The sequence below is a fragment of the Tachyglossus aculeatus genome, chromosome 5 (genome assembly GCF_015852505.1).
Source record: "Tachyglossus aculeatus isolate mTacAcu1 chromosome 5, mTacAcu1.pri, whole genome shotgun sequence".
Taxonomy (NCBI): Eukaryota; Metazoa; Chordata; class Mammalia; order Monotremata; family Tachyglossidae; genus Tachyglossus; species Tachyglossus aculeatus.
Genome location: NC_052070.1, coordinates 40,990,544 through 41,009,988, shown reverse-complemented (window position 1 = coordinate 41,009,988; position 19,445 = coordinate 40,990,544). Strand labels below are relative to the sequence as shown.

Sequence of the window (19,445 nt, the reverse complement as noted above, 5' to 3'; positions counted from 1 at the left end):
GTCTCACTAGAGTCCTAAATATCTGTTTCAAGGGGTGGGAGTATATATTAAAACTCACTATTTGCAGGCATTTGTGATTTTTTTTAAAGTTTTGTTAAGCGCTTACTATGTGTCCATCACAGTTGTAAGTGCTGGGGTAGATACAAGTTAATAAGGTTGAGCACAGTCCCTGTCCCATGTGGGGCCCACAGTCTAAGTAGAGGGGAGAAGAGGCATTGAATCCCCATTTTACAGTTGAGGAAACTGAGGCACCTAAAAGTTAAGTGACTTTCCCAAGGTCACAAAGCAGGCTAGTGGTGGATCTGGGAGTAGAACCCACATCCCCTGACTCCGTGGCCCATGCTCTTTCCACGAGGCCGTGCTGCTTCCCATGATATTCCTAAAATACATAAAGAAAAAGATAACAATTGCTTGGCCAATTTGAATTCCACCAGCGTTTTGTTTGATTAACCACTCAAAGCTTTTGCTTAATGTCTCCAGGCACTGTGACCTGCTGTCTGGAAAATAATAATAATAATAATAATTTGGTATTTGTTAAGCACTTACCTATGTGCCAAGCACTGTACAATAAGCACTTGGATAGTCCTCTAGACTGTAAGCTCATTGTTGGCAGGGAACTTGTCTACCAACTCTGATGTATTGTGCTCTCCCAAACACTTAGTACAGTGCTGTGCACAGCACACTATAAGCACTCAGTAAACACCATTGATTGATTGGGTAGATACAAGACAACCAGGTAAGATGCAGTTCTTGTCCTACATGGGACTCATAGAATAATGACGAGGGGGAACTGATATTCTTTAGAGATAAAGAAACTGAGGCATAGGGAAGTTAAGTGAATTCTCCCACTCTTATCCCACTCCCCCTGTGTCGCCCTTGCACTTGGATTTGCACCCTTTGTTCACTCCTGTCTCAACCCCAGAGTACTTGTGTGCATATCTGTAATTTACTTAATTATATAAAGGTCTGTCTACCCCTCTAGACTGTAAGCTTGTTGTGAGCAGGGAACATGTCTACCAACTCTGTTTTATTGTCCTCTCCCAAGCACTTAGTACAGTGCTCTGCGCCCAGTAAGGGCTCAGTAAGTATGATTGATTGACTTGCCCCGGGTCTCACAGAAGGCAAGTGGGGGCCGGGATTAGAACTCAGGTCTCTTGACTCCAGGGCTTTTGCTCTTGCCACTGGGTCAAGCTAGTGCATCAGTATTTTACAGAAGTGTATGTTTTTAGACATTGAGGAAACAATCTCAATTAGAAGTGATTATTCTTGATCAAAGTGGTTTACTGAGTTCTTTCAAAGCAACCAAGTAATAGAAAAGTTGGGAGTTCTTGAAACCCTAATGTTAGAACAAACTTCAATTGGTTAAAAGTACAAAACATTTACCAGCTACCCTTTTTCACTGCCTTGCTCTTTTCCCCAGGGCTACTCAAGACTGTTATCAAACAATAAAAAGCAAGTCAATGTTTTTCCACATTGCCCATGTATACATTTATATAGCAGTTTATATTTGCAAAGCATCTATAATTTTGTGGTTAGTCATTTCTGTCATTGTTGTTTTTCTAGATGAGGAAACTGCCTCAAACTCAGTCATTGGCAAAGCCAGGAATAATCCTTCTCAGTTCCAGTTCAGTGCTCAGCCATTGACCAATACTACCTTATTTTTCCGATTTTAGTTGTTAATGCATACTTAAAGGAGAGTTTTAAAGTCACTGATTTCATTTTTTTGCTTAATAGCCCAGTAAGTTTGTCATCCCCAGTGGGCGTTTCTAAACTTGATTCATATTGATGTGTTATAACTTACAAAAGTGTCGCAAAACTTTCTTTCACAGTGGACTGTATATTGCAATAAATTGAAAGCCCAGAGACAGAAACCAATGGTTTGTCAAAAATTAAACTCAGAATTGAAGAAGCTGAATTAGGCAGGAGGAACCCTGCCCCCCCTAAAACTCACTGTCTCTGGAATTTGGGGATATCAAGTGTACTGTTTTTCACATCCAGGCGTCCTGTGTCCAGTACCGCTTAGTGATTCGAGATGTGAATACCCTCCAGATCCTTCAGCTGTACACGTGCCTGGATCAGATCCAATATGTAGAATGGTCAGCGGACTCCCTTTTTATATTATGTGCCATGTATAAGAGAGGGCTTGTGCAGGTAAGTGTCCATTTTTCCTGGTTTCTCTAGTTCCCTTAGAATTTGAAGAGCCTACCGGAAACTTACATTGGCAAGGATTGTTTCAGTTCCCATGTCAAAGTACAAAAATGAGTATTGTAATTTGAAGTCACCTTCTTGTCGTGGAACTTCAAAATGCTCCTGAACTATTTTGTTTAAAGGGAAGAGAAACTGTCTAAATGTGACTCAGAACTAAATATTTTAACAAGCAATCCAAGTGTAATATAGCTTAGAAACATGATATCCTGCCCTTGTTTTGGTATAGAGTTGAAGCTAGGTGACAGGGGCAACTGTCCTATACAGGGAATTAAGTGTTAAATGATTTGTTAGAATAAATCATTAAGATTCGTCACTTACTTTTGCAGTGGAATCCATCGCCAGTCCTTCATGGTTAATGATGTTTAAAGATCTCATTGAGTTCTGAGCTCTGTCCTGGGCCCCTCTTAGCTGGGATTGGGATTCCGATCAGCCTGCGATCTTTGGAATATCTCTCTCCTGCCTGTGTGTAGGTGTGGTCCATGGAACAGCCGGATTGGCACTGCAAGATAGATGAAGGTTCAGCCGGACTGGTGGCTTCGTGCTGGAGCCCGGATGGGCGTCACATTCTCAACACCACTGAATTCCATGTAAGCGTGATGTCACAAATGTTCCTCAGGGTAGCAAATGCTACCGCCCACCCTCTGGCTCCCCAAATAGCGCACCAGTTTTTAAAAACCGAGAGACTTTAAGCAGAAAGAGCGTACTTTATCTTTTCTCCGTCCTATAAGTGCTCAGTTAGGGACTGATTAATTGCCCTTAGCTTGTGGGAGAGACAGGCTATCAGGCCTTTTGTATTTTCTATTTGAAGAGTGTGTGGTGGATAATCTTTTTGTGATTCAAGAACAAAGTTTTGGTTTTCTGTTTTTCGTCTGTTTTGGGTTTTTTTTTTGTTATTTCCTCTAATCTCTAGTGACAAGGGTGGGAGTTAATTAAACCTACAAGCCACACGGGTGGCTTGGTTAGTACGAGCATCCGGCCACTCTGAATTGTGAGTAAAGGCAGAGGTCATCAGGCGACCTTGTCCGAAAACCTCCTAAGTAGAAAGGGCTGAAATCAATTCCTGAAGTAGCTTGGGTTGGTGCTTTCAAGCCTTTTTCTCTCAAGTTACAGATTTCTTTACTTCGTCACCCATTCATGCTAAAGGATAAAATTCTGAAATTCCTCGATTTAACAGTCTAACGTGATTAAAAGAATGTGGGTTATCCAGATGCTTTCTTAACAAAGTAATCCATTTTTAATGAGGAATAAACTGAATGAATAGAGGTGATAGTTGAGTCCTTTAGGCCAAGGAATGTTGAAGGGCCAAGTAATGGCCGGCTTATGGGTATTTGGCACGCATTGTACGTTTTTAACGGGGTCTGCATTTTTAAAGCATCTCTCTGGATTGTTTCACACCACTACTGCGCTTCCCCGACAGGACAGTAATTTTTGAAAAGGATATTTGGGAATTTACCGCCTCAGAGTACTTCCCAAGCTCCTAGTTCAGTGCACTGCACCAAGTGGGCACTCAGTAAATAGTGCTAGTACTGCTACTACTCCGATCCAGAAAAGGGAACTTCATGATAGAGTTCTTAAACTGTGAATTATGTGGTAGCACAAGATAGTTCAGGTAAGATTGAAGTTAAACATCTTCAGACTAGATATGAGAAATTCTAAATGGCCTAAGCCTTTAGAGATCACATTTTGAAGTTTTCAAAGAGTAATAATTAAATATTAAATATTTACTATGGACCAAACGCTAAGTTCTGAGGTAGAGACAAGATCATCAATGTAGATCCAGTTTCTGCCCCATATGAGGTTCATACCTAAGTCACCTATGAGGTGTTTGCAGGGAATGTGTCTGTTCATTGTTGTATTGTTCTCTCCCAGGTGCTTAGTATAGTGTTCTGCACACAGTAAGCACTCAGTAAATATGATTGAATGAAATGAATGAATTGTGTGAACTGATACCTCAATTTTCTTAACGCATATCGGCACTTCCTTTTCTTCAGGAGGTGTGAGCCCTTTGAGTAATGCCTTCTGTTCTTGCTTGGAAGGGAAAAGCAGTCCAGTTGTTAGGACTAAAGTCGCCGAAGATTGATAGATGTCTGGTTCCCTGGTTGCATTGTTGTAGCCTAAGTAACCCAAAGTATAAACAGTTCCCGTTGTTGCTGCTCCAGACTTTGTGTAGATTTGGAACAGCATGTGTGTGGGGGGGGCGGTGAGGACAGTATTTCTTACCAGCCATCGGAACTGACTGTGATCCTTCGGGATTTCATTTAGCTTTTGCCAAGTTGGCATCTGTGTTGGGATAGACTTTCACTCCAGTTGTAAACAGGGGGCTAAATTAACTTGTTTCAGACAGCTGGCTGAATCCTGCCAGTGTCTGTGTTTTGTTTACTGTAGTACTCTCAATCCAGGGTCTGCTGGGACAGATCGTCAGCTAGCGTTTAGGAGGGGAATTGTTGGAATGCTTGATATCCGTGTACTATATGTATCTATATTTATTTAGCTAGCTCAAGGAATGTTGAGAGGATTTAGAGACAACTCTCAACCCACACTTGACAGCTCAGGTAGTTCAGCATTTTTCTTTGGCATCATCTAATGCTACTCATGCCTATAATTCTTCATGCCAACAAGTGAGCTCTAAAATAGCTGTGCCCCAGTGCCCTAACCTTTGGGCTCTTCCTGCAAAGCCAGAAATGAAATCCCTGTCTCTGTTTTCATGACTTGTCATATCATAAAACCATTTTAAACTTCCCTTCCATTAGCTAGTTCCAGGTTCTTTTTTAACCCTAAGTTTTTTCTCATCCCGAATGGATTAGACAGCAGGCCTGGGCCAATGAATTGATTTGTGTGTTGAGTTGTTGATATCATCTTTACACAAAAGAGCATGGCCTGTGGGGAGCTCTGTGGCCTAGTGGAAAGAGCATGGTCCTAGGAATCAGAGGACCTGGGTTCTAATTCTGGCTCTGCCATTTGCCTCCTGGGAGCTGCTTAACTTCTGTGTGCCTCAGTTTCCTCATCTGTAAAATGCGGATTCAGTACCTGTTCTCCTTCCTACTTAGACTGTGAGCCCCATGTGGGATAGGGAATGTATCCAACTTGTTTAGCTTGTAGCTACCCCAGTGCTTGACACATGGTAGGTGCTTAAAAATTGCTGCTATTATTATTATTATTATCATCTGGGAAGGTAGTCCCCCCCCACCCCCCCTTCATATGCTTGGCACTGGGTTGAAGTCTGTCCCATTTGTTCTTTGAAACTTTACTGCAGGTTCTCGGTTTCTGGACCGAGGCTCATCCACCATCATTCCCGACGGGAGACTGTTTATACTCTGCAAATCTGCTAACCCCAAAGCCTGTGTATGGAGGAGTCCAAGCTTAAGTAACACATTTGCAATCAGCAGAAGAGAGAAAACTTACTCCCCCTACACAGCATTCTGCCTCCCCAGTTAGACTGAGATCCCTTGAAGATAGGGATTGTGTCTCTTACCTCCACAATTTTTAAAAATGTGCTAATTGATCTAAAGATGGGATTAAGTTTACTCACTTTCAGGTATCTGGCATCCCTTATTCTAGGTTTTCCCTGATTTTAATTTAATCAGTGGTATTTATTAGTGCTTACTGAGTGCAGAGCACTCTGTTAAGATCTTGGGAGAGTACAATAAAACAGCATTGGTAGACATGTTCCTTGCCCATGGGGAGCTTGCAGTCTACAGGCAGGGAGACAAACATTAAAATAAATTGTGGATATGTACGTAAATGCTGTGGGGTGGATGATTGGGTGAATATCTCCACTTAATTCCTGTGTGGCACCCTGATTGGCTCACACTGGGCTTCGGTACTCTAGGCTGTAAACTCATTATGGTCAGGGAATGTGTCTGCTAATTTTTAATTTATTTTTTATTTTTTAAAATGGTATTTGTAAAGTGCTTGCTGTGTGACAGGCACTGTATTAAGCACTGGGGTAGATACAAGCTAATCAGGTTGGACACAGTCCATGTCCCACATGGAGCTTACCGTTTTAATCCCCATTTGGCACATGAGGTAACTGAGGCACAGTGACTTGTCCAAGGTCACAACAGACAAGTGGCAGAGTAGGATTAGAACCCAGGTCCTCTGACTCCTAAGCCTGTGCTTTTTCCACTAGACCACACTTCTGTCCTACAGTGGTCTGTGGGATATGAAGGAGGAGGGAGGTGAATGGGAGAGCCAGCCTGAGGTTTACCAGCCAACAGGTCAGTTAATCAGTGGTATTTATTAAATGCTTACTGTGTGCAGAGCACTGTACTGAGTGTTTGGGTGAATACATTGCAACAGAACTGATAGATACGTTCCTTGTCAACAACAATAGAATCTAGTGTGTAGATTTAAAAAGAAAAAAAAATGTTCCTTTTAAAATTTTCCTTAAATGTGGAAATGTTTTAAAAATAATTACCTTCTTCCTAGAGTATTCATTTCAGTTTGTTCTGTTAGTTCAGAAATAAGAGTGGTGTCGTGCATTCAGCTAGCAATTTAGATAGATGGTTTTTGTTAATCGAACAGTGGTATTTATTGAGCATTTACTGTGTGCAGAGCCTATTACTAAGTGCATGGGAAAATACAGTAGAGTGGGTAGGTGTGAAGGCTGCCGGCAAAGAGCTCTCTCAGTATACAGAGGTAGATGGGCATTAAAATAAATTACACATAAGGGAAGGAGCAGAGAGTATAAGGATATAGACATAAGTGGGGTGGGGTGGTTGGGAAATGACAAGAGTTTGAATCATTATGAATTGTTTTGGAGGAAGCCTATTTCTTGTGCCTTTGAAGAGGAAAAGGAGAAATTACACTTTGCTTTCTTTTAAAGTGCCCTTAAATGGAAAGTTTACTAGAGCTACGTATTCCAACTTTTAAATTTAATTTGTGGATGATGAGTCTGTTGTGATGCTTAGAAGAGATTCAAATGTGAACTAGTACAGTCTAGAAATATTTCAAACAGCAGAAGGCTCTATTTTGTTAAAAATATTTTCTGTGAAGGAATGTGCACTTGAATAATCCTCTCAAATCCCGTGCTGACAGACGCAGCTATGAAAAGGGACTCGGTGACCCGGTCAAGTCTGGGACACAGGTTGACGGTCACTTGAGCTGCAAGGTTGTTTTAAAGTGTATTTTGTATGGGGGAAATCACTGGCCTCACACCTGCTATCCGCTGTCAGTCTGAGGGATGGAATCCTTTCTGCCAGTGCTAGAGCCTCTTTATCACCTTACCAACAGCATACTTTTTATTTCTCAGCTGTTTGGGGGCTAGCTTAAAAATGCTTCTGCATTTGGTTTGTTTTTCCACTGAAAAACAACAGCTGGACACCTCCCAAGACCATTTTCCTTGGGTTTTGAGATTGTTGATTTCACTTGATTCAATGAGGTACCCAGTTTTTCTTATGTAATTTGTTAAGCCCTTACTATTTGTCAAGCACAGTTCTAAGTGCTGGGGTAGATGAGATAACTGAAGCACAGAGAAGTGATGTGACTTGCCTAAGGTCATGCAGCACACAAGCGGTGGAGTCAAGATTAGAACCCGGGTCCTTCTGACTCTCAGGCCATTGCTCTATCCACTAGGCTTCACTGCTTCTCTGGGATTGCTGAAAGCAGGAGCAATGAGACCAACCCGGGGCCTTTGGCTGGTCTGCAGTTCAAACTGTGAGATCCGGTTGGATCCAGTCCTTGTCCCACATGGGATTCACAGTCCAAATAGGGGCAAAGAGGATTTAAATCCCCATTTTACAAGTGAGGTAACTGAGGCACAGGAAAGAGAAGTGATTTGCCTGTGGTCACACAGTAGGTCAGTGGCAGAGCTGGGATTAGAACCCAGGTCCTCTCACTTCCAGGACCTTGCTCTTTCCACTAGACAACACTGCTTCTGAGTTGAAAGCACATTTTGGACTCATTAAAGCTATAGATGCTACTGTTGAATTGACCTCAAGCCGTCCCTTCCCAAGTTTAGTCCCGACAGGAAAAACAAAAAACAAAACTGGTTTGTGAGACTGTCCAAAACGAAATAAAAATTTTTTGGAGGTGTTGGGAACACCACACACTCTTCTAGATTGTGAGCCCACTGTTGGGTAGGGACTGTCTCTATATGTTGCCAACTTGTACATCCCAAGTGCTTAGTACAGTGCTCTGCACACAGTAAGCGCTCAATAAATACGATTGAATGAATGAACACCTCCAGTGCCCTCCTCTAGATGGGTTTTGTCGTTCCTCTCATATCGATTCCATAAAGGTTAAGATGAGTGCTGTGTAGCCATTCATTCAAAATCTGTATTGGGGCATGTGGAAATGAAATTTTGTTTCCTGATCCTAAAAAAAAATTAACTATTGAAATATACATGAAGCTATGTTACCCACCTAACTGCATACCAATAAGACTGTGAGCCCGAGGTGGGACAGGGACTGTGGTGAACCCAATTATCTTGAATTCATTCACTCATCGTATTTACTGAGCTCTTACTGAGTGCAGAGCAGAATCTGCCCCAGAGCTTAGTACAGTGCCTGGCACATAGCACATAATAAATACCACAATTATTATGGTTATAGGAAGAACTGGCAAGGTTTATCAGTAGATTAAATGGGAGAGTTGAAAAGCAGTGAGGAGTTGAGGATGAAACCAAGGTTGCAGGTTTCTGGGATGGGGAGAATGATGGTGTCATTGACTGAGATGGCAAAATTAGGACTTTAAACCACAAATTAATTAAGCTGACCAATTCTAAAGATAATCTTATTTTGAATTGTGGTATTTTAAATTATAGGCACAAAAAGTATATATATTTATACGTGCATAATAGATGTATTTAGAAGCCACGTATATATGTATATAACATATATATTTAGAAGAAGCAAATGATATTGTAATGTGAAGTTTAAGGAAAAGCTTCCCATTGTAGGCTAAAAGGCTCCCTCCTTTGAGCCTTATGTGGGACAGGAACTGTGTCCAACCGGCTTCCCTTGTATCTACCCCAGTGCTTAGAACAGTGGTTGACACATAGAAAGCACTCAGTAAATGCCATAATTAGCATTGATATTTTCAGAGGCAACAGAAAAGTTTGTCAGCATGCCGGATCAGTGATGCAGCTCCCAATGTAGATGCCCATGTTAAAAAATTTTGCCCCATAATTTATTGCAGCTGTTTGTGTGTATGTGAAGGGGTTGGGAGTAGAAGGATTCCTTTAGCAAGGGGCTCAGGGAAGTTTAGTTGGTGCTATAGTGAATTGTGACAAGCAGCCTATGGATACTGCAGTTGCTACATGACCTTATAAATAGATATTATGGGTGAGCATTTAAAAATTCTTGGGAAGCAGTTGCCCTCGAACTGTGTATTTTGTGTTTTTCCAAAAGTGACCTGTTCCGTTGACATAGAAACCTGGTAGTGGCTAAGTATGAGTTTCTGATCACCTGGCTTTATGCTGATTTATCATTCTAAAAGTAGCAATTCAGATTACCTTGAGTTTTTGTCCTGTTGCTGCCAATTTCATTAGAATTTTAGTGCTTTTAAAAAACAGGTACCTTAAAATTTCATTTCCTGCTTTATGTAGTATTTGTCATTCATTTGATTGGAAATGTTCTTGTTAGCCTTTTTATGCATTCTCAATTCCCGGTTAGTTACCTGCTTCTTAGCAGAAAGTTTCAGAAACTTAGTACCGAATTATGCCGTGCTTTAAAAAAGAATGCCACCAAATCAATCCATCATATTCATTCAGTGCTTTGTGCAGAGAGTGCTTGGGAGATTTCAATATAACAAAGTTGGTAAAATGCATTCTCTGCCCACAATGAGGTAAACAGCCTAGAGACCAAATCCAGTCATGTGGTTTGCAAATTAGTAGGATTTAGGATGCTATAGAGGGAACATGGCTGTCTTAAAATTCGTCAGGTCTTTCCGTAGAAAGCACTCCATCTCCTTGCTCCCTCCTACCTCACCTCACTTCTCTCCTTCCATAACTGCCCACATACTTGGTTCCTCTATTGCTAAACTTCTCACTGTGCCTCTGTCTCCCTTGTCTTGCTGCCGACCCCTGGCCCACGTCCTACCTCTGGCCTGGAACGCCCTCCCTCCTCAAATCCGACAGACAATTACTCTCTCCCCCTTCAAAACCTTATTGAAGGCACATCTTCAAGACGCCTTCCCAGACTAAGCTCCACTTTTCCTCATCTCCCACTCCCTTCTGTGTCGCCCTGACTTGCTCCCTTTAGACTTCCCTACTCCCAGCCCCACAACGCTTATCTACATATCTGTAATTTTATTCATTTGTATTGATGTCTGTCTCTCCCCCATCCTGCTCCCCCTCACCCCACCCCCTGGACTGTAAGCTCATTGTGGGCAGGGAATGTCACTGTTTATTGTTGTGCTGTACTTTCCCAAGCGTTTGGTACTCAATAAATATGATTGAATGAATTAATAGAAAGCCATTGAGAGCACCTTGAAGGTAGAAATAGGTTTCTCCTTTGGGCAGCGTACTATAAGCATTGAGAGATTAAGTGGATGGAGAGCTTTAGAGGAAAGATTTAATCACAGTGACCATGCAATTGAAGGAGAAGGAAGTACTCTATAAGAGAAGAGACTGACGGCCAAATGAAAGTTCAGCTGCTCCGTGGACTGGTCTGGGTTCTGGTTCCAGGGATGTGTCCCCCTCTCCATCTCCCCGTCTTACCTCTTTCCCTTCCCCACAGCACCTGTATATATGTATATATGTTTGTACATATTTATTACTCTATTTATTTTACTTGTACATATCTATTCTATTTATTTTATTTGGTTAATATGTTTGGTTTTCTTCCCTGCCTCCCCCTTCTAGACTGTGAGCCCACTGTTGGGTAGGGACCGTCTCTATATGTTGCCAAGTTGGACTTCCCAAGAGCTTAGTACAGTGCTCTGCACACAGTAAGCGCTCAATAAATATGATTGATTGATTGGTCAGATCCAGGGGGAACAAGCAAGTCTTTTTCACTGATTCTTTAGGGAAAATTGGCCCTTCTCCATTCCCAGTAACTTCCTACAATGACTTTGGCTAAAAATGTCTTTAAATGTTGGCCTAATGGTCTTTCTGAATTAGGGTTTAATCCTGGATTCTTAACTTCCACCCAAATAGGGGAAATTCCTGATCCTTTTGTAGAAGTTAGAAATGTCTGCAGTGTTTGGGTGAAGATCTGACATCAGCGATCTTCATCGAGCCACTTTTCCAGCTACAGGACTGCCATCAGTGTTGCGGAAAGAACGCTGACCTGGGAATCAGGAGACCTGGGTTCTAGTCCCCATTCTATTTTTTGCCAGATAACTTGGGAGAATTCCCCCCCCCCCCCCCACTCCCACACCCTATTTTTCCTTTTTTTCTTTTCCAGTGGTATTTTTTAAGTACTTACTATGTGCCAGGCACTGTACTAAGCTCCGGGGTAGATACGAGCTAATCAAGTTGGATACAAATCCGTATCCCTGTCTCCCCCTTTCTAGACTCTGAGCCATTGTTGGGTAGGGGCTGTCTCTATCTGTTCCGAATTGTACTTTCCAAGCACTTAGTACAGTGCCCTGCACACAGTAAGTGCACAATAAATAGGATTGAATGAATGAATGAATGAATCCCACATGGGGCTCCCAGTCTTAATCCCCATTTTTCAGATGCGGTCACATAGAAGACAAGCATTGCCTACTGGATAGAGCACGGGTCTGGGATTCAGAAGAACCTTCGTCCTAATCCCAGCTCTGCCCCTTATCTGTTGTGTGACCTTGGACAAGTCATTTCACTTCTCTGTACCTCAGTTCTCTCATCTTTGAAATGGGGATTAAGACTATGAGCTCCATGTGGGTTAGGGACTGTGTCCAACCTGATTAGTTTGTATCTACCCCAGTGCTAGCACAAGGGCTGACACTAAGCGCTTAGTACAGTGCTCAGCACACAGTAAGCGATCAATAAATGCGATTGACTGAATGAATAGTAAGCATTTAACAGCTACCATTTAGAAAAAAAAAAGAAGAAAAGGTCCCCAATGTGCTGTAACTCTGCCTGCTTACTGGCTGCACTTTATGCCTCAGCAGGAATGTAACCGGATGGGAAAATAATAATAATAATGATGATAACAACAATGTTAAGCGCCGAGTACCAAGCACTGTACTAAGCTCTGGGTGTATAGAAGATAATCAGGTTGGATCCAGTGTCTGTTCCGCATGGGACTCACGGGACAAGAGAGCATAAGTGACACTGCACCAGCCACTAATGCTAGAATCAATTCTTCTTAGGTCCTTGACTCTGATGTCTTAGAAGTGAGGTTCCTCTCTTGTTTTTGATGGAATCAATCAATCAATCAATCAATCAATCGTATTTATTGAGCGCTTACTATGTGCAGAGCACTGTACTAAGCGCTTGGGAAGTACAAATTGGCATCACATAGAGACAGTCCCTACCCGATAGTGGGCTCACAGTCTAAAAGACATCATCATTTCCAGTTTCCCACCTCCATTGCTGTTAATGGCCTTGACCTTCTAAAAACCAAATGTTCCATCCTATTTAACTTGACTCCTTTTTTCGGGTGAGGGGGGGCAAGGGGGTGCATGTAAGTAAACTGAAATCTGTGCAGTTTGTGTGGATTTGGTTACAGGACTGTAAAGCCATCATTGGCGAGTCCAAAGTATACCAGCTGTTGAATAAATGGACTGAGGGATGTATATTAGCAGATGGCAGCCTTCCATCATCATTCAGGAGCCATAAATGGGGAATTTGGATTGACATTTTTCTGAATTTTTTTTTAATGGTACTTGTTAAGCACTTATTTTGTGCCAAGGACTGTGGTAGATACAAGAAAATCAGGTTGGACAGAGTCCCTGTCCCATATGGGACTCACAGTCCAAGAAGGAAGGTGTAAGATTTAATCTCCATTTTAGAGATGAGGATAAAGGCACAAAGAACTTAATAATAATAATAATGATGGCATTTATTAAGCACTTACTATGTGCAAAGCACTGTTCTAAGCGCAGGGGAGGTTACAAGGTGATCAGGTTGTCCCATGGGGGGCTCACAGTCTTAATCCCCATTTTACAGATGAGGTAACTGAGGCACAGAGAAGTTACGGGACTTGCCCGAAGTCACACAGCTGACAGTTGGCGGAGCCGGGATTTGAACCCGTGACCTCTGACTCCAAAGCCCGCGCCCTTTCCACTGAGCCATGCTGCTTCTCTAAGCAGCTTGCCCAATGTCAAACAGTAGACAAGTGGTGGACTCTCTGGCCCATGCTTTTTCCAGTAGACCCTACTGCTTCCCAAATAATTACCAAATTGTTATGAATAAAGGAGGTGAGAAACTTTCTCTCTGAAGTATATTGCTTCTATCACCAGAAGGCCCGGGATCTTTAAGCATTCTGAGTTAGCACAAAATGATACCATCCTCATCAAAATAGAATAATGAGGCTGGGGACACATACATTGGAGAGAATGTCCAGCTTTGCTGGTGATGAGACATCTTATTTAAATAGTTATTCTCCTTTTCTGCAGATGGTCTAGATTCCTCCTGTTTGTTCCTTTTCTTCTTAGAGGGAGAAATAAATCACACTAAAGAGGAGATTAATTTTTCTAGAACTCTTTCCTTAGGTTTCTTCGGTGGCTCACTCAAGATGTTGTCGTGAAGGTAGATGCATTTCCTGGGTTTATAATGAACTAAAACCTAAAAGTTCATTATACCTAAAAGCTGGAAGGTGTTTTATTAGAACTATACCCTCTCTCCGTATAGAAATATCAAGTCAGATGAAACCGCAGTGAAGGCCCATGCCCTGTGTTGTTGCTGTTGCTATGGATTTGTTTTTAATTGAATGATAGTACAGATGGTCATGTCAAGCTCTCATAATGCTGTCTGTGACCTTGAAGCACTCTGGAGATGCCTGTTTGCAGCTGACTTTGCCTCCTTTACCATTTCTGCATTCTACAGATGTGTGCAAGTATCTCCAGAAATACCCCAAACACCTAGTAAGTCATTTAAAATATAGTCCGTTTTGTTGTCTGTCTCCCCGCTTCTAGACTGTGAGCCCGTTGTTGGGTAGGGATTGTCTCTCTCTGTTGCCAGGTTGTACTTTCCAAGTGCTTAGTACAGTGCTGTGCACACAGTAAGCACTCAATAAATACGATTAAATGAATGAATGAAATCAGGCTCCCTCTTCCTCACTAAGGCCAGGCGGGAAGTGCTTTATAAAACTGGAAACCCAGCTATAAAATGGCCCAGACTTTTGTAATCTCTATCCCGTGGCATCAACACTGTCTCCCTGCTTCCGCTTCTTGCCATGGGATTTGCTAAATACATAAAACCACAAGGATCTTTCGCTTCCTTCCATTCTAGCTCCATGTCACTTTCCTCCCAACTCCTGTAATGTTTTAAAAAATCACACTTGGTTGAGCGGCCTCCCAGAGTCCATTTAGTCTCAGAACTTTATAATATGGTGTCTGTGTATTGTTCTATTGTACTCTCCCAAGCACTTAGTACAGTGCTCTGCACACCATAAACGCTCAATAAATATGATTGAATGAATGAATAATGTGGACATTGCATACTGTATATTTCAGGTGTCTTTGCTTCTCGTTCTTGTTGGTTTAGTGGGAATGACATAGAACTGGGAGTTAGGAGGCCCAGATTCTAATCCTAACTCTTTCACTGGTCTGCTTGTGCCCTTAGATAAGTCACTAAATGGCTCAGTGCCTCAGTTTCCTCATGCGTAAAATGGGAATAAAGTTGCTTCTCTTCTTGTCTCATAGATTGGGAGTCCCATGTGGGTCAGGGACTTTGTCCCAATTGATGCTGTAGTAATAATAATTTTGGTATGGCACTGTACTAAGCATGGGGTAGATACAGTATAATCTGATCAGTGAATTCCTGTCTCTTATAGTCTTGCATCTTGGGATAGAGTGTCATCAAAGATATGTAGCACTGTTTCATCAACATAAGTTATCTGCCTTAATGATAATAACAGTTGTGGTATTTGTTAAGCACTTACTATGTGCCAGGCATCCAGTTTTAGGCCTCACAATACTAGCCCAGAGTCACACAGCAGCCTAGTGATGGAGCTGGCATTAGAAAGCTGGCCTCTTGGATCCCAGGCCTGTGCCCTCTCCACTAAATGGTGCTTCTTCAGTCAATCGTATTTATTAAGCGCTTACTGTATGCAGAGCAGGGAGTGGGAGATGAGGAAAAGTGGGGCTTTGTCTGGGAAGGCATCTTGGAGGCCTGTGCCTAGCATTCATTCGTTCAATCATGCAGAGCACTGTACTAAGCGCTTGGGAAGTACAAGTTGACAACATTCATTCATTCATTCAATCGTATTTATTGAGCGCTTACTGTATGCAGAGCACTGTACTAAGCACCTGGGAAGTACAATTTGGCAACATATGGAGACAGCCCCTACCCAACAGTGGGCTCACAGTCTAGAAGGCAACATATAGAAATGGTCCCAACCCAACAGTGGGCTCACAGTCTAGAAGCGGGAGACAGACAACAAAACATATTAACAAAATAAAATAAATAGAATGATAGATATGTATTTATTAAGCGCTTACTGTGTGCAGAGCAGGGAGTGGGAGATGAGGAAAAGTGGGGCTTTGTCTGGGAAGGCATCTTGGAGGCCTGTGCCTAGCAGTGTTCTGGTGCCTAGAAAGCACTTAATAAATTCCATTGTAATAAAAATAATAAGTAATAATTATGGTATTTGTTAAGGGCTTACTATTTGCCAAGCACTGTACTAAGCAAATCGGTTTGGACGTCATCTCTGTCCCACGTGGGGCTCGCAGTCTCAATCCCCATTTTACAGATGAGGTAACTGAGGCCCAGATAAATGAAGTGACTTGTCCAAGATCACACGGCAGACAACTGGCGGAGCCGGGATTAGAACCTGTGACCTTCTGACTCCCAGGCCTGGGCTCTGTCTATTCTAGGCGAAGCAGCATGGCTCAGTGGAAAGAGCCTGGGCTTTGGAGTCAGAGGTCATGGGTTCAAATCCTGACTCCGCCACTTATCAGCTGTATGACTTTGGGCAAGTCACTTAACTTATCTGGGCCTCAGTTACCTCATCTGTAAAATGGGGGTGAAGACTGTGAGCCCCCCGTGGGACAACCTGATCACCTTGTAACCTCCCCAGTGCTTAGAACAGTGCTTTGCCCATAGTAAGTGCTTAATAAAAATGCCATTATTTTATTATTATCTGCTACATCAAGCTGCTTCTCCTATCTCCTATTATTATATTAATCCCTGGTCACATTTGATCTTGGCCTTTCCTTGTCATTCTTCGGTGACATCAGTATCATGAAGTCAATGAAGTTTCCAGATTATTCTCCAAAGAGGTACTGTTGGAGAATTTTCCAGAATGTGGATGCACGTGGGTTCCTGGCGGAGGCATAAAACTTGAAGCTTTGGCATTTTTGAGGTATCTTGCCCAGGACTGATCATTTCAAATTTATGAAGTTAAGGCAGAGTGAAACTAACATATTGAATGTTTAATATGTTGGGTTGTGCTTGGGTATCACAACATTAGGTATTACCCTGGGTCTCTGGCAGTAAAATCTTATTGGAGTTTTTGAATCCCATCAGTCAGTCAATGCTATTGAGCACTTACTGTGTGCAGTACACTGTACTAGGCGCTTAGGAGAGTACAATATAACAGAGTTGGTAGATACATAGTCTGGCATCTTGGGATAGATGACTTGTAGTGTTTTATCAACATAGATTATCTGCCTTTTAATGATAATAATAGTGGTATTTAAGCGATTGCTCGCTGCCAAGCACTGTACTAAGTGCTGGGGTAGATACAAGGTAATCAGGTCCCATATGGCCTGAGTCCCACAGCCTAAGTAGGAGGGAGAACAGGTATTGAATCCCCATTTTACAGATGAGGGAACTAAGACACAGAGAAGTTAAGTAACTTGCTTGCCCAACATCACACAGCTGTCAAGTGGCAGAACTGGGGTGATTCTTTCCTTAACTCCCTCCAGTCTGGTTTCTGCCCCCTTCACAGAAACTGCCCTTTCACAGATCACCAGTGAGCTCCCTCTTGCCAAACAGCAGAGGCCTCTACTCCATCCTAATCCTTGATCTCTCAGCCGCCTTCGACACTGTGGACCACCCCCTTCTACTGGAAACGTTCTGACCTCGGCTTCACTGGCACTTCCCTCTCCTGGTTCTCCTCATATCTCTCTGGTCGCTCCTTGTCAGTCTCTTTCACAGGCTCCTCCTCTGTTTCCCGTCCTCTAACTGTGGGAGTCCCTCAGTTCTGGGTCCCCTTCTGTTCTCCAGCTATACCCGCTCCCTTGGAGTACTCATTCGCCTCCATGGCTTCAACTTCTTCAACTCCTTTTCTGCAGTTTCGCATTTCCTCCTGCCTTCAGGATGTCTTTACTTGGATGTCCTGCTGACACTTCAAATTGAACATGTCCAAAATAGAACTCCTTATCATCCTACCTAAATCCTGTCCTCTCCGTGACTTTCCCACCGTTGTGGACAGCACCACCATTCTCCCTTCTCACAAGCCTGTAACCTTGGCGTTATCAATCAATCGTATTTATTGAGCACTTACTGTGTGCAGAGCACTGTACTAAGCGCTTGGGAAGTACAAGTTGGCAACATATAGAGACAGTCCCTACCCAACAGTGGGCTCACAGTCTATCCTCAACTCATCGCTCTTATTCTCTCATTGGAAGCAGCGTGGCTCAGTGGAAAGAGCGTGGCTTGGAAGTCAGAGGTCATGGGTTCAAATCTCAGCTCCGCCACTTGTCAGCTGTGTGACCTTGGGCAAGCCACTTAACTTCTCTGTGCCTCAGTTACCTTATCTGTAAAATGGGGATTAAGACTGTGAGCCCCAAGTGGGACAACCTGATCACCTTGTATCCCCTCAGCGCTTAGTACAGTGCTTTGCACATAGTAAGCGCTTAACAAATGCCACCATTATTATTATTCAGCCGACATATTTAATCTGTCACCAAGCCCTGTTGATTCAGCTTTCACAACATTACTAAAATCTGCCCTTTCTTCTCTATCCGAACTGCTACCACTGTTAACCCAAGCATTTATCCTGTCCCGCTTTGATTACTGCATCAGCCTCCTTGCTGATCTCCCTGCCTTCTATCTCTCTCCACTCTGGTCCATACTTCACTCTGCTGCCTGGATTGTTTTTCTAGAAAACAGTTCTGTCCATGTTTTCTCACTCCTCAAGAACTTCCGTTGGTTGCCCATCCACCTCTGCATCAAACGGAAAGTCCTTTAAAGCACTAATCACCTTACTCCCTCCTACCTTACCTCCCTGATTTCCTTCTACAACCCAGCCTGCACACTTCACTCCTCTAATGCCACTGTACCTCTATCTTACCACAGACCTCTCACCCATATCCTTCCTTTGGCCTGGAACGCTCTCCCTCTTCATATCCGACAGACTTTCACTCTCCCCACCTTCAAAGGCACATCTCCTTATGAGATGTGCATTATTAAAAGCACATCTTCTCTAAGAGATCTCCCCCAGCCAAGCCCTCATTTCCTCTTCTCCCACTCCCTTCTATGTCACCTTTGCTCTTGAATTTGCACCCTTTATTCACCCCTCCCTCAAGTCCGCAGCACTTATTACATAACCATAATTTATTTAATGATATTCATGTCTGTACCTTCCTCTAGACTGTAAGATCATTGCGGGCAGTGAACATGCCTACCAACTCTGTTATATTGTACTCTCCCAAATGCTTAGTACAGTGCACTGCACCCAGTAAGTGGTCATTAAATACGACTGATTGGTGGATGAGAAACCAGGTCCTCTGACTCCCAGCCTCTTGCTTTTTCCACCAGGCCACACTGCATCTCTAAAAGAGCTGTTCCCATGTTTACACCTCTTGCTGTTCGTTACTTCTTCAGCTTTTTGTCCAGGTTCTGGAGAAGGCAGTGCTAGGGATAGCTAACAATGCTTTGTCCCCGATGGGTAATGTTAGATGCAGATCTGTATCCTAAAGGAATCAGACCTGGATCAACTTATCATCATCACTGTCATTTCACCGCCACAGTGAGTTTTTATCGAGTCCTTTCTCTGGGCAAAGAACGGTACTAAGCACTTGGGAACCTATAATTTAAGTAGCAGACAAGGGCCCCTGACCCCAAAAGAGCTTGCAATCTAATGGGAGGTACTTAGTAAGAAGCAGCATGACCTAATAGAAAGCACAGGTCTGGAAGGCTGGAAACTTATTTTCTAATCCTGGCTCCACCCCTGAGTGCTGTGGGACCTTGGGCAAG

General features: G+C 42.8%; 2 protein-coding genes across 4 annotated transcripts in view; one reads left to right on the top strand and one right to left on the bottom strand.

The window, feature by feature from the left end:
- TP73 (tumor protein p73) overlaps positions 1-2,711 on the bottom strand; it is a 197,586-nt gene extending 194,875 nt beyond the window's left edge. For both annotated transcript variants that reach the window (XM_038746629.1, XM_038746628.1), the window contains exon 1: positions 2,527-2,711. In XM_038746629.1, the coding sequence (XP_038602557.1) occupies positions 2,527-2,558 (32 nt within the window). In that variant the 5' untranslated portion in view covers positions 2,559-2,711. The remainder of the gene's footprint in view (positions 1-2,526) is intronic.
- Positions 1-19,445, top strand: part of WRAP73 (WD repeat containing, antisense to TP73) — a 36,465-nt gene that overhangs the window by 7,563 nt on the left and 9,457 nt on the right. For both annotated transcript variants that reach the window (XM_038746632.1, XM_038746631.1), the window contains exons 3-4: positions 1,999-2,151; positions 2,679-2,795. In XM_038746632.1, the coding sequence (XP_038602560.1) occupies positions 1,999-2,151; positions 2,679-2,795 (270 nt within the window). The remainder of the gene's footprint in view (positions 1-1,998; positions 2,152-2,678; positions 2,796-19,445) is intronic.